Source organism: Dreissena polymorpha, chromosome 15, assembly GCF_020536995.1.
Source record: "Dreissena polymorpha isolate Duluth1 chromosome 15, UMN_Dpol_1.0, whole genome shotgun sequence".
NCBI lineage: Eukaryota > Metazoa > Mollusca > Bivalvia > Myida > Dreissenidae > Dreissena > Dreissena polymorpha.
Genome location: NC_068369.1, coordinates 58,755,588 through 58,771,136, shown reverse-complemented (window position 1 = coordinate 58,771,136; position 15,549 = coordinate 58,755,588). Strand labels below are relative to the sequence as shown.

The 15,549-nt window shown below is 36.6% G+C and overlaps 1 protein-coding gene and 1 long non-coding RNA gene across 2 annotated transcripts; both read right to left on the bottom strand.

Moving 5' to 3' along the window:
• Window positions 1–2,911: 2,911 nt before the first annotated feature.
• Window positions 2,912–13,674, bottom strand: LOC127859770 (hemicentin-1-like). The gene is made up of 3 exons (XM_052397277.1): window positions 13,335–13,674; window positions 10,188–10,460; window positions 2,912–3,186 (listed from the first exon to the last, which is right to left on the bottom strand). Exons 1-3 carry the CDS (start codon window positions 13,672–13,674, stop codon window positions 2,912–2,914), a joined length of 888 nt encoding a protein of 295 aa, XP_052253237.1.
• A 741-nt stretch (window positions 13,675–14,415) lies between these two features.
• LOC127860280 (uncharacterized) lies at window positions 14,416–15,153 on the bottom strand. Its single transcript, XR_008039670.1, has 2 exons — window positions 14,703–15,153; window positions 14,416–14,545 (listed from the first exon to the last, which is right to left on the bottom strand). It is a non-coding gene; the product is annotated as an uncharacterized LOC127860280 (long non-coding RNA).
• Between the last annotated feature and the right edge of the window lie 396 nt (window positions 15,154–15,549).

The window sequence follows — 15,549 nt, the reverse complement described above, 5'->3', positions numbered from 1 at the left end:
AAATTCAACTTGCCAGGTACAGTAACATCAGGATAGTAAGAAAGTATTTGAAGTTTGAAAGCAAAAGCCTTGATACTTTAGAAGTAAAGTGGATCTAAGCACAAAATTTAACAAAATATTAAAATTTACAAAGACATAAAAGGGCCATAATTCCGTTAAAAAGCCAACCAGAGTCATGCAACTTGCCCTGTACAGTCCCCTTACGATAGTTAGCGAGTTTTCCAAGTACAAAAAGCAATAGCTATGATACTTAAGGAGTGAAATGGACCAAAAAACAAAACTTAAAAAAAATATGTTCAATTATCTAAGCATAAAAGGAGCAATAATTCTGTCAAAATGCTTGATACAGTTGTCTGCTCTTGCTTATTAATTGGGGGTCATGCTGGTAAGGAAGTATGCAAAAGCTATATGTCAAGGACAAAGGAAATATTCGAGGTGGTACACAAACTTTAACATAGAATATGCATCTAAGTGAAAAAAGGGCCATAATTCTTACAAAATGCTTGATACAGTTGTCTGCTCTTGTTTATAGGTTGGGGTCATGTTGGTAAAGAAGTATGCATAATATTAAAGCAATATGTCAAGGGACATTGGACATATTTGGGGTGGTACGCAAACTTTAACATTGAGTTATCAATAATATGCATATTCTAAGTGGACAAACGGCAATAATTCTTACAAAATGCTTGATACAGTTGTCTGCTCTTGTTTAAAGGTTGGGGTCATGTTGGTCAAGAAGTATGCAAAATATGAAAGCAATATGTCAAGGGATATAGCAAGTATTTGGGGTAGTACGCAAACTTTAACATAGAGTTATCAATAATACGCATTTTCTAAGTAGAAAAAGAGCCATAATTATTACAAAATGTTTGATACAGTTGTTTGCTCTTGTAAATAGGTTGGGGTCATGTTGGTTAAGAAGTATGCAAAATATGAAAGCAATATGTCAAGGGACATAGAAAATAATACAATGTGGTACACAAATTTTAACATTTGCACGCTCACGCTCACGCTAACGCCGGGGTGAGTAGGATAGCTCCACTATATATATTTCAAATATAATAGTCGAGCTAATAATGACATAATACAAATTCTTATTAAAAATTGCCTAGATTGTAATATTTATGTGGATAACATGTGATTATAATGACCAGTATAGCAATTATGTAAGAACCAAAGTCAAGACTGTCAAAATAATGTAGGAACTGCTGTTCAGATTGTAAAAATAAGGTATGAATGAATCTCCACCTCTGTCAAAATTAGTGTAGGAACAAATAAATGCCTGTCATTCACTTTATAATTATAATTAAACTGGCTTTTATCTATAAAGTATTTAGTTTCTGACAATCTGTAAGGACAACTTATTTTGAAGTTGAGTATTTGGCGTTAAATTAGATCTAGAAATGTCTACTCAATAATACTACTAGAAGAAAACATGTCTGCATGTAGGTTTCATAAATTGTGTTTTATGACCAGACATATGCTGCCCGTGGCTTATGAAAACATGTTGTTATTTTAAATTTGTTGGCACAGTATCTGATCACAACAATAGAATGAGTTTGTGCTGAACACAGGGGATATAAAACCACAGATCTATCAATAAACAAGATTATTGAAACAAGTACTGCATTAACTATAAAAATGGGAAGTATATATAACTATATAACTACTGATTCAGACAATCTCATCTTGTTTTGACAATATCATTACGTTGCAGACTGTTCAAAAGAGTGAATGGTTGAAGTCAGATGCGGTGTTGCGTGGACCTATTATAAATGGATACACGTTCAGCCTCGTTCTGGAATTCTGCAAGTCACGTGATTTTGCCCTCTTATCAATTTTGGCTCATTGAGATAAGGGTCTATTTCTTGTGGAATAATGCAGTTGTTCTTTCCGTAAACTTCAAACTTTCTAGTAATCTGCCATAAAAATATTCAAGGTTACGTGTGCATCACATGGAATGAAAAACTTTTTACAAATCTACAATTCATGGTGAATACATACTTCAAGCTTCAATTTATCACTTGAGACATGTAGTAGAAGTTTGCTCTACAAACATTATGCATGGCCAAACCATGGACAACTAACCAACAGAGATTCAAATATATTCCCTACCAAACTGTGTACGGGTATTATAATTAGACAATAAATGTTGGACACAAAACAGGACAAAGGATGGACCCAATTTACAAATAGATCATTGAGTGTTCCATGCTCAATTAAGCTTAAGGGGGAATACATGACTTATTTTAAGAACTTCTCTCTTTGACTACTGACGGAATATTGGGATGAGACTAGGCACTTAAAGTACATGTAAGAGCCAACTTAGCAGTCTATACAACAAAATTTCAAATAAAAAATAGATCTCTGTGTAAAGCTTCCAATTGATAGGATATGATGCTCCAAGATTGATGATAATGCACTGACATTTTGTTCATGCCAGAATTAGTTTGTATGAAAGCTGGCAAACAATTAAGGAAATGTACTGTTTTAAGCAGATTGAAATTAGCTAAGTGCAATTGCTGTGTAATAGACAAATTGATGGATGAAAAGACATGCATACCTTATGCAAGAACCATATAAATAAAAATAATTATCAAGGATATGTTATTCAAAATCCATATAAAACAATCAATATATATTTATATTAGATAAGCATGCATGAAATGAAATAATTATTGCATGCACCTGTAAGTGTAAGTAATTAATACATATGCAGAATGAATAACAATATTACTTTATAACCAATAAACTTAGTAGCCTTTTGTTAAATATCTATATGTGTCAAATATCTTAAGTATTTTAAATTCTTATCCTTTCATACATAAATAATCAACTGTCAATCAATAAGACTTACTTACAATTTACAACCAAATTTCATAAAAAATAATCAACTGTCAATCAATAAGACTTACTTACAATAAACAACTAACTTTGTAGAATTGTTCTTTGTATGACTGGATCCAGGGTTATGAGCAACGCACACATAACTCCCTGCTGCATATCTGTCAACTTGCCGCATGATGAGCAGTCCTGTGTATGTGATGTTTGTTCCAGATGTCATGTTCCTCCATGTGTAAGTGCATTGTGGCCAGCAGTCGGATGAGCATGTCACATTGGAAACCACTTGTCCTTCTGTGACGATGTATTCAGATGGCACGCTAAGTTTTACATCATCTGGACCATCTATAATAGTAAATCATACGTTAATCATATCATCATTATTGGACCAAACTATGGCCTCTAGTGTGTTTACAAGGTTTAAGTAAGATTAGACTCCATGACCTAGATTCTGTAACCAAATTACCAAACGTCAATCTCGACCTAGATATTGTCCAGACAAACAGCCTGGTCAAGTTTCATCATTATTGAACCAAAACTCTGGCGTATGGAGTGATTACCAAGTTTTTGTAAGAATTGACCTGGTGACCTATATTTTTGACCCCTCATGACCAAACATCAAACTTTGCTTACAAAAATAAATATTATGACCAAGATTCATAAAATCTGAAACAAAATTGTGACCTCTAGTGTTTACAAGTATTTTGTATAATATCATTAAAATTATGACAATCTAAGGGCAATAATGCTGGCATTTTTTATGCGATATTGCTCATTATCAAACTTTACTGACATCTTGAGGCCATATAGCTTCTCAACACTTTTGATAAAGAATGCTTGAGAAATGTGAATGCTAGAGTGTTTACAAACCAAATGTGGACGGATGGAAGACGGACAAAGACAGATCCTAAAACCTCACCCGAGCAATCGGGTGAGCTAAAAAGTATGTTTTTCTCAACGATCTGAGTCATTTTCTAACTTGTCTGGGATTTCAATAAAACCAATGTCTTGACTAAGTTTCACAATGATTAGGCAAAAAATGTGACACCTAGATTGTTCACAAGGTTTCTCTATAGTCATATAAGGAAAACTGCCACCCCCCCACCACCATGGCGGCCATGTTACAGATCAGGACCATTTTCAAACTCATCTGAGATATAAATAAAACCAATGTTTTCACAAAGTTTTATGATAATTGGGCAAAAAAAGTGACATCTAGAGTGTTCACACGCTATTTTTACTATATAAATATAAGGGAAATGCTCCCCACCAACCCCCCCCCCCCCTTTTGCAGCCATGTTCTTCAACGAACTGGAACCATATTTCGAACTCAACTCTCGTATCTAGAAAGCAAATGTTCTGACTCAATTTCATTGTGACTTCTAAAGTGTTCACAAGGTTTCTCTATAGCCAAATAAGGAACTGCCCCGCCCAATGGCAGCCATGTTTTTCAACAGACTGTAACCACTTTTGAACTCAACCAACATATCTTTAAGACAAACATTTTGACAAAGTTACATAAGATTGGGCATGAAATGTGACTTCTACATTGTTTACAAGGTTTTTCTTTTTTTTAACCTAGTTTTTGACCCAGCATGACCCAGTTTCAAACTCGATCAAGGAATCATTGGCACAAATCCTCTGACCAAGTTTCATGAAGATCAGACAATAAATGTGGCCTCTAGAGTGTTTACAAGGTTTCTCTATAGCCAAATAAGTAAAGCTGCCCCGCCCACTGGCAGCCATTTTTTTCAATGGACCAAAACCACTTTTAAACTCAACCAACATATCATTAAGACAACATTTTGACAAAGTAACATGAAGATTGAACATGAAATGTGACTTCTACAGTGTTTAGAAGTTTTTTTGTTTTTTTTACCAAGTGACCTAGTTTTGGATCCGGCATGACCTAGTTTCGAACTCGACCGAGGTATCATTGGGACAAAGCTTCTGACTAAGTTTCATGACGATCAGACAAGAAATGTGGCCTCTAGAGTGTCTACGAACAAATGTGGACAGACAGACGACGGACAGACGGACGGACAGACGACGGACAAAGACCAATTAGAAAAGCTCACCTAAGCTTAAAAAGGTATAAACAAGAGGGCATGAAAGGCCCAAAGTCGCTCACCTGAGATAACTAGATATTATTGGGACAAATCTTCTGACCAAGTTTCATGAAGATCAGAAAATTAATGTGGCCTCTAGAGTGTTAACAAGGTTTTACTATAGCCATACAAGAGCTTGTCACAGTAGTGCCAAATCCCCGCCGAAGTGTGTTTGCTTGTATGACAACATTTGTTTTAGCGAGTAGAATAATATTTGTAAAACAAATAAAGGAAGATAATTGAAAACAATGGCTGAAAGAGTGTGTTTATATTTCTAGTTTCAAGTTAATCCCTTTGGTAGATTTAGAGTTATGCTATGGACAAAAAATTACTTTGTAATTAAATAAGGGAGATAATTCAAAAACAAAGGTAGATAGTGTTATGGTTCTAAGTCACTGCACTTCTCCTACTTTCCGTCTGTTTATATTCAACGTTTCATGTAAATCCCTTCAGTAGATTTAGAGTTATGTTCTGGACAAAAATTTCCCTTGAAATTAAATAAAGGCAGATAATTCAAAAACTAAAGTAGATAGAGTTATGGTTCTTAGCCACTGCACTTGCCATCTGTTTATATTTCAAGTTTCAAGTAAACCCTTCAGTAGATTTAGAGTTATGCTCCAGAAAAAAATTAACTTTAAAGTTATATAAAATGGGAGATAATTCAAAAACTAAGGTAGACAGAGTTATGGTTCTTTGTCACTGCACTTCTTCTAGTTGCCATCTGTTTATATTCTAAGATTACAGTAAATCCATGAAAAGATTTGGAGTTATGCTCCGGACATAGTTTCCGACAGACGGACAGACAGACGAACGGGACTTATCACTATATCCGCTCTGATTTTTTTTTCGACAACTATAATAAGGAGAAATGCCCGCCCACTGGCAGCCATTTTTTTTTCAACCAACCGGCATCATTTTTGAACTGGTCCAAGATATTATTGGGATGAATCTTCTGACCAAGTTTCATGAAGATTGGACAGTAAATGTGGCCCTTAAAGTGTTAACAAGATTTTACTTTAGCCATATAAGGAAAAATCCCCCGCCACTTGGAAACCATGTTTCTCATGCAAACAAAATTATTTTCAAACTCATCAAGGTATATCATTGAGACCAATTTTCTGACCAAATTTCATGAAGATTGGACAATAAATGTGGCCTCAAGAGTGTTAATAAGGTTTTACTATAGCCATATATAGCCATATAAGGAAAAATGCCCCGCCCCTGGTGGTCATGTTTTTAAAGCAACCAAAACCATTTTTGAACTCATCCAAGATATTATTGGGACAAATCTTCTGACCAAGTTTCAGGATGATCGGAAAATAAATGTTACCTCAAGAGTGTTAACAAGATTTTACTAAAGCCATATAAGGAAAAATGCCATGTCCCCCATGGTGGCCATGTTTTTCAACCAACCGGCATCATTTTTGAACTTGTCCAAGATATTATTGGGATGAATCTTCTGACCAATTTTCATGAAGATCGGACTATAAATGTGGCCTCTAGAGTTTTAACAAGATTTTACTATAGCCAAATATAGCCATATAAGGAAAAATGCTCCACCCCTTGGCAGCCATGTTTTTCAAGCAAACATAACCATTTACGAACTCATCCAAGATATCAATAAGACAAAGACCATATTTAATGAAGATTGGACAATAAATGTGGCCTCTAAAGTGTTAACAAGGTTTTACAAAAGCCATACAAAGCCTTATAAGGGAAAATGCCCGCACCCAGGTGGCCATGTTTTTAAAGAAACCAAAATCATTTTCAAACACAATCAAGATATCATTCAGACAAATCTCCTGACCAAGTTTCATGAAGATTGGAAAGTAAATGTGGCCTCTAGAGTGTGAACAAGGTTTACCATAGCCATATAAGGAAAAATGCCCCGCACCCTGGCGGCCATGTTTTTCAAACAACCGGCATCATTTTCGAACTCGTCCAAGATATTATTGGGATGAATCTTCTGACCAAGTTTCATGAAGATTGGACAATACATGTGGCCTCAAGAGCGTTAACAAGCTTTTACTATAGCCATATATAGCCATATAAGGAAAACTGCCCCGCCCTTGGCAGCCATGTTTTTCAATCAAAGGTTACCTTTTTGAACTCATCCAAGATATCATTGGGTCGAATCTTCTGAGCAAGTTTCATGAAGATCAGAAAATAAATGTGGCTTCTAGAGTGTAAACAAGGTTTTACTATAGCCATATAAGGCAAAATGCCCCGAAACCTGGCGGCCATGTTTTTCAACCAACCGGCATCTTTTTCGAACTCATCCAAGAAATTATTGGGATGAATCTTCTCACCAAGTTTCATTAGGATCAGACCATAAATGTGGCCCCTAGAGTGTTAACAAGATTTTATTTTATCCACATATAGCCATATAAGGAAAAATGCCCTGCCCCTTGGCAGCCATGTTTTTCAAGCAAACGTAACCATTTTCGAACTCATCCAAGATATCATTGAGACCAATCTTCTGATCTAATTTCATAAAGATTGGACATACATGTGGCCTCTACAGTGTCAACAAGGTTTTACTATAGCCATTTTAGGAAAAATGCCCCGCACCCTGGCGGCCATGATTTTCAACCAACTGGCATCATTCTCAAACTCGTGCATATTATTGGGATAAATCTTCTGACCAAGTTTCATGAAGATTGGACAATAAATGTGGCCTCTAGGGTGTTAACAAGGTTTTACAAAAGCCATATAAGGAAAACTGCCCCGCCCCTTTGCAGTCATGTTTTAAAGCAAACGTAACCCTTTTCGAACTCCTCCAAGACATCATTGAGACCAATCTTCTGACCAAATTTCATGAAGATTGGACAATAAATGTGGTCTCTGGAGTATTAACAAGGAAAATGTTGACGGCGCACGACAGAAGACGCAAGACAGACAAAAGGCAATCACAAAAGCTCACCATGAGCGCATTGTGCTCAGGTGAGCTTAACATTTATTACATAATTCATTGATCAGTGATTTTTTGGGCTTTTATTTTATTTATTTTTTTGTTACAGCCTGTGCCATTTGGATTGGGTAAATTAGCGCGATAAACCATGAAATTGGGAAAAATAGGGCAATAAAAACCATGCAATTTGGAAAAAAGAAGCATTATAAACATGATTAAAAGTTACAGAATTAAATTTTTTTTAAGTGCATGTTTGACAGCATTTTTATATTATTAAGTGCTGGTTTAATTTCTTCTTACAACGAAGACAATGTTTAGTGAATACCCTTTCATACGTATATTAAACTTGCAATGATCTATCATTTTAAATACACCATTTAATCTTAACCTCTTTAAGTTTAAAACAGTAATTGCTTTGATTAAATTTCATATCGGGAAAACATTAATACATATTAACAAGCACACTTTAGTTTTCTTGTTGAGTTAATGATGTATTAAACGGAGTTAAAGTAATAGATTCAATTTGTTTACCTTTCAATATCTTACATTTGACATCTTCAGTTTTTCAGCAAACTGTACATCGTGACACATAATTATCATACAGCAGAATATGCAATTGAATGTCATTATACACAGATCCACTAACATATAAATAAAAAAAACATGTTTATCTCTTTCCATTTTTGAACGATACTCATCTTAAATGCTTTAACTTTGCGAGTAGACTGAACTCCAATTTTCTAGCATTGGTGTCCGTGACACACATTCGCTGTGCAGATTTCTAATTTTTTTTTATTTGTTGTTTACATCTCAAATGTAGTCTTTAGCATTAATTTACACACCCATTAAATTATTCCCTGATAACCATATGATATCCATTGTTAATTTGAATGTTATTCATCATTTTTCGCTGTTCATCGTAATTTCTTTTCTACGTGCAACAATCTTGGACAATGTCTTAAAAACAGGCGTGCTCAATCGTGATACATCGACTATGGCCAGTTTCCTCCGCAATATAGAGATGTGTGGATAACAGGGTAAAATCGTATATATTCGAATACATTCGCTAACCAATACATAAGGCAGTTGTCGTTTGGCAACAACTTGACACGTTCTATTGGTACACGTTCTTCGAAATTATTGCTGAATAACATTATAATCTTATTGCATTTATTGGGAAAATTTGGCATTTTGGGGGGACATTTTGGTCAGATTTTTGGGAAAAAAGTTGATTATTGCGATTGGGAAGCAGCCCAATATCTGCAGTAATTTTGGCAAAAAAATATCATTGTTAATGCAAAGTGAAGTTTAGGCAAAATTATGAATAATTCATTAAATTTGTGATCTTTGACCTCAATGTGTGACCTTGACCTTGCCTAAAGAGTTATGTGACTCAAAAGCAATGATTGAGAAAAACTGGCTAATTTAAAGATTACGACAGAAAAAAATCCTATATAATAAGGGTATTTTCAAGTAAAATATGCCCAATAGTCCCTTATTGAGAAATTGTTTGCATCACAATATGGCTTGCATCATCCTCTTGTTCATACAAGGGACAAAATTGTCACAAAACCAGGTTTTCATTGTGAAAAAAAATCTGATAAAGGGAGACAACTCAAACTGAACTTTTGAAATGAACAAACAAAATTAACCCCCTTTGTAAGTTTGTTTTAAAATAAATCTATTTTTAGTCATGGCGACCTTGGCATTGGAGATATTGACGTGATTCTTTCGTGCAACACACCGTCCCATGATGGTGAACAAATGTGCCAAATGATTTTAAAATCTCATAATGAATGACATAGTTATAGCCCAGACAAGCTCATTTATGGCTATTTTTTACCTTTGAACTCAAAGTGTGACCTTGACCTTGGAGATATTGACGTAATTTTTTCGCGCGACACACCGTCTAATGATGGTTAACAAATGTGCCAAATGATTTTAAAATCTCACAATGAACGACAAAGTTATGGCCCGGACAAGCTTGTTCCGCCCGCCCGCCAGCCAGCCAGCCCGCCCGCATTCGCCAATCTAATAACCAGTTTTTTCCTTCGGAAAACCTGGTTAATAAAGATTCATATCAAGTGTCAATGAAATCTGTTAATCAGTTCCAAAATGTTGCATAAGACACAAAAAGGCGCATCCATAACACCGTTATTTGTAAAAGGAGTTGATGATCAACAAGTTTCAATGAAATCAGCCCAAACAAATGCTAGATATGGAATCGGATACCAAAGAGTTTGAAAAGGAAGGAAGGACATGAGGACAACGCCATAACAATATCCCTCTGCCTCTGGCAAGGAATAACAAACATCCTGACAACTTACATCTGACCGAGATCCCAAATGGCTGGCTGCTAGCTGTGGCTGCCGACCCTGGATTGCTTGCAGTACATGTGTAGTTGCCTGCCTCCCCTCTTTCTAGAGTTCCCAGTGACAGTACACCACTGCTGCTGACTGCACCTCCTCCAGACTTTCTCCATTCATAAGTACATTGGACAGGAGAACAGGTGGCTGAGCAGGTGATGTCATTCAGGTGCTGATTCTCATCCAATGTGTAGGATGTGTTAGATGGAGACAGTTTAACAAACTCTGGGCCATCTGTAGAATATACTTATTTACTTGTCAACCAATTGGCTTCACATTCAGCACACAAACTGTCTGTGGATGAATACAATAACAAAACTACACAATGGACTGAGAGCCTGTTACATGGTGATATGTTTCTTTGTGATACAAATTGCTGTAACGCATTGAACCCAATCGGTTGCTTGGTTGTTTCAAAATGTTCAAAGTCACTACTTTTAAGTGCTGCAATTTGGGTAAAACAAACAATTCCAACAAAATTTCTTAAGTTATGTTTATCCGTATGTACAACAGGCTTATGCTTCTTTGAGATTATGAGGATAAACATGCTTAATAAACAAGATCCATGAAAATGTTATGGTCCAAATTATAAAAAGACATATATCAAAACAATTTCAGTGAGTATTATTTACAGAAAGTTCTGAATGATACCTGGAATACAACATGCACAGATAAGAACAAAAACTTATTCTGAGAAAAGATTTTAATATGGTAAGTTTTCATTTATTTATCACACAAGTTTTGAGGAAAGTAATACATTTAAGTATTTAGTTCTATTAATTCAGTTGTTGCTAATAACAAACAGGTAAGTGTATGAGTGTATCCTTTTAGTGATAACACATTGAAATCAAAGTATTTAATTCTGCTAATCAATAAAGAATGATGACATATATGATCCAAGTTGCTCATCAAACTGGCCAAGAATGCCTTATCCTGAAGTTGACCTTGCAAATTTATTTTTCACTTATCTTCAAACATTAATATATACCATAGTAGCCATGTTTTGAACAAGGTCATTAAAGATTGGGCAATAATTTTGACATCTAGTGTGTACTTATGTTACATGTTATAACGAACAACACACTCTGTCAACCAAATCTGATCATGAACATGGTGCGCATTAAGTAGTTCTGACTATTAATAAAGGATGTTTATGTACTGTTTCAGTCCTAAAGCCAACTAACATAAAACTCACACACCCAAAGTCACATCATTATAACAAGAGCACCGCATAACAGGTGCCACGCTCGGCTGCGAAAGCTTGTCAGAATTTTTTTTAAAGGTCACAGTGACCTTGACCTTTGACCTATTGACCCAGAAATGGGTGTAGCGTTTATAACTCATCATGGTGCATCTACATATGAAGTTTCAAAGTTGTAGGTGGAAGCACTTTGATTTTAGAGCCTATGTTAAAGTTTTATATTAGAGGTCACAGTGACCTTGACCTTTGACCTAGTGACACAAAAATGGGTGTGGCGTGTAAAACTCATCAAAGTGCATCTACATATGAAGTTTCAAAATTGTAGGTGGAAGCACTTTGACTTTAGAGCCTATGTTAAAGTTTTATATTAGAGGTCCCAGTGACCTTGACCTTTGACCTAGTGACCCAAAAAAGGGTGTGGCGTGTAGAACTCATCAAGGTGCATCTACATATGAAGTTTCAAAGTTGTAGGCGGAAGCACTTTGACTTTAGAGCCTATGTTAAAGTTTTATATTAGAGGTCAAAGTGACCTTGACCTTTGACCTAGTGACCCAAAAATGGGAGTGGCATGTAGAACTCATCAAAGTGCATCTACATATGAAGTTTCAAAATTGTAGGTGAAAGCACTTTGATTTTAGCGCAAATGTTAAGGTTTAAGCACGACGCCTACGGGGGACGGCTGACGACGAACAGGATATGACAATACCTCAGGTTTTCTCCCAAAACAGCCGAGCTAAAAACTGAAATACGCACACAATCTATAATAGCTGATATCGAAGGCGAATTGAAATATGGAAGAGTACTGATATAAGCACATCTTTGGCCAGCTAGCCTGTTTGCTAATAATAATAAAATAATGCCAAAACAAGGGCTGTTCGTAAAACATGCATGCCCCCCATATGGGCTGTCCGTTGTAGTGGCAGCCATTGTGTGAATACGATTTTTGTCACTGTGACCTTGACCTTTGACCTAGTGACCTGAAAATCAATAGGGGTCCTCTGCGGGTCACGATCAATGTACCTATGAAGTGTCATGATCCTAGGCAAAAGCGTATTTGAGTTATCATCCGAAAATCATGTTACTATTTCTGGTGACCTTGACCTTTGACCATGTGACCTCAAAATCAATAGGGTTCATCTGCAAGTCATGATCAATCTACCTATGAAGTTTCATGATCCTCGGCGTATGCGTTCTTGAGTTATCATCCGAAAACCATTTTACTATTTCGGGTCACCGTGACCTTAACCTTTGACCTAGTGACCTCAAAATCAATAGGGGACATCTGCGAGTCATGATCAATCTACCCATGAAGTTTCATGATCCTAGGCGTATGCGTTCTTGATTATCATCCGGAAACCATTTTACTATTTCGGGTCACCGTGACCTTGACCTTTGACCTAGTGACCTTAAAATCAATAGGGGTCATCTGCAAGTCATGATCAATCTACCCATGAAGTTTCATGATCGTAGGCATATGCGTTCTTGAGTTATCATTCAAAAACCATTTTACTATTTCTGGTCACCGTGACCTTGACCTAGTGACCTCAAAATCAATAGGGGTCATCTGCGAGTCATGATCAATGTACCTATGAAGTTTCATGATCCTAGGCCCAAGCGTTTTTGAGTTATCGTCTGACAACCACATGGTGGACAGACCAACAGACCGACCGACCGACAGACCGACATGAGCAAAGCAATATACCCCTCTTCATCGAAGGGGGGCATAATAAATCAGTACGATTCTTACTAGTCTGATTCTGAAATAATGTTGTCAAATAGTGTAAACTGCATCGATAATACAGATGTATAGTTGCAATGAAAACAAATTCAGAGGTTTGACATCATGCCGCTACCAACATGCTCATAGGTTATAATGGACAAGTACTTCTATGAATGCAAAAACTTACATCTGACCAAGATTGCAATTTGCTGGCTGCTAGTTGTGGCTGCCGACCCTGGATTGCTTGCAGTACATGTGTAGGTGCCTGCCTCCCCTCTCACTAGAGTTCCCAGTGAAAGTACACCACTGCTGCTGACTGCACCTCTTCCAGACTCTCTCCATTCATAAGTACATTGGACAGGAGAACAGGTGGCTGAGCAGGTGATGTCATTCAGGCGCTGATTCTCATCCAGTGTGTAGGATATGTTAGATGGTGAAAGCGTCAGAAACTCTGGACCATCTTTATGATTATAAAGAATACAACTGTATTTTTGTGATATCCTTATACAAAGTTTATCTTCCAACATTTACTGCACATGTTTAGATTTTTTCAACGGCAGATGACACAAAACAATTATTATCATGCCAAGACCCATTCTCACTGCCACAGTTTTGGAGTCAGACATGTCATGATACCATGATAATCTAGGAACTTACAAAAGGGTCATATGAACACGTTAATTGGGCACTAGTATGACTTGTTAACCCTTTGCATGCTGGGTAATTTGTCTTCTGCTAAAATGTCGTCTGCAGAATTTCTAAAATTAGCATTTTCTTCGATTTTTTTCAAAGAATACTATCAGAATAGCAAACAGTTTGGATCCTGATGAGACGCCACGTTCTGTGGCGTCTCATCTGGATCCAAACTGTTTGCAAAGGCCTTTAAAATTCAGCTCCAGCGCTTTAAGGGTTAATGTGTAACTATCCAAGTTGTTATATGTTTTAATTCATTTTTAACACACTGCAACTATGCTATTTTTAAGCTTTTGTTTAAAAAAAAAAGATAGTCCGACAATTTTTATATACACAACAAGAGTGCCAAACTGTCACAAGATACGCCCGTTTTAAGGCTTTGGACAACTTGATAACTTTAAAATGACCCATTTTTGAACTTGACCTACATATCATCTAGACACAACTTCTGACCAAAGTTGATGAAGATCTGATGAAAACTACTTCAATTAGAGAGCGGACACCATGCTAAATGATTGAAATGCACTAAGTGACCTCGTGACCTAGTTTTTAACCTTGCATGACCCATATTTGAACTTGACCTACATGTAGATATTGTCTAGACACAACTTCTGACCAAATTTGGTGAAGATCGGATGATAACTACTTCAATTAGAGAGCGGACACCATGCTAAATGCTTGAAATGGTTTAAGTGACCCTGTGACCTAGTTTTTGACCCGGCATGACCCATATTTGAACTTGACCTAAACATTGTCTAGATACAACTTCTGACCAAGTTTGGTGAAGATCGGATGAAAACTACTTCAATTAGAGAGCGGACACCATGCTAAATGCTTGAAATACACTAAGTGACCCTGTGACCTAGTTTTTGACCCGGCATGACCCATATTCGAACTTGACCTAGATATTGTCTAGATACAACTTCTGACCAAGTTTGGTGAAGATCGGATGAATACAATTTGAATTAGAGTCCGGACAAAGTGGCGCCGTTGAAAATGCACTAATTGACCCTATGACCTAGTTTTTGACCCGGCATGACCCATATTCGAACTTGGCCTATATATCAACTAGATGCAACTGCTGACCAAGTTTGGTGAAGATCGGATGAATACAATTTGAAATAGAGTCCGGACAAAGTGGCCCCTTTGAAAATGCACTTATTGACCCTATGACCTAGTTTTTGACCCGGCATGACCCATATTCGAACTTGGCCTAGATATCAACTAGATGCAACTGCTGACCAAGTTTGGTGAAGATCGGATGAATACAATTTGAATTAGAGTCCGGACAAAGTGATGCCTTCCGCCCGCCGCCCGCCGCCCGCCGCCCACCGCCCGCCGCCCGCCGCCCGCCGCCAAGGGGTTTCACATAATACGTCCCGTATTTTATACGGGCGTATAAAAACTGTTAGTTTAAATAAAGCACTTTTTACTTCTATACTGCATATGAAATAATTGTATATGAAAATGTGATATACACATATTCGTTGACAATGAGTCACGAGTAGGTGTAAACTTCAGGAATAAATGTCAAAGATAAAATGTATCCAATATAAGTGTTTGTGATTGCAAAATCACCATTGGCAGTTGAAACTTATAATTGGCAATAAAAATAATAATATCATAACAAACTGTTGCTTGTCAAAAGAATGATTAACTCAACAATTTTTCTTTCTTTCAAGAGCCATTCGAATTGTATATACATGACA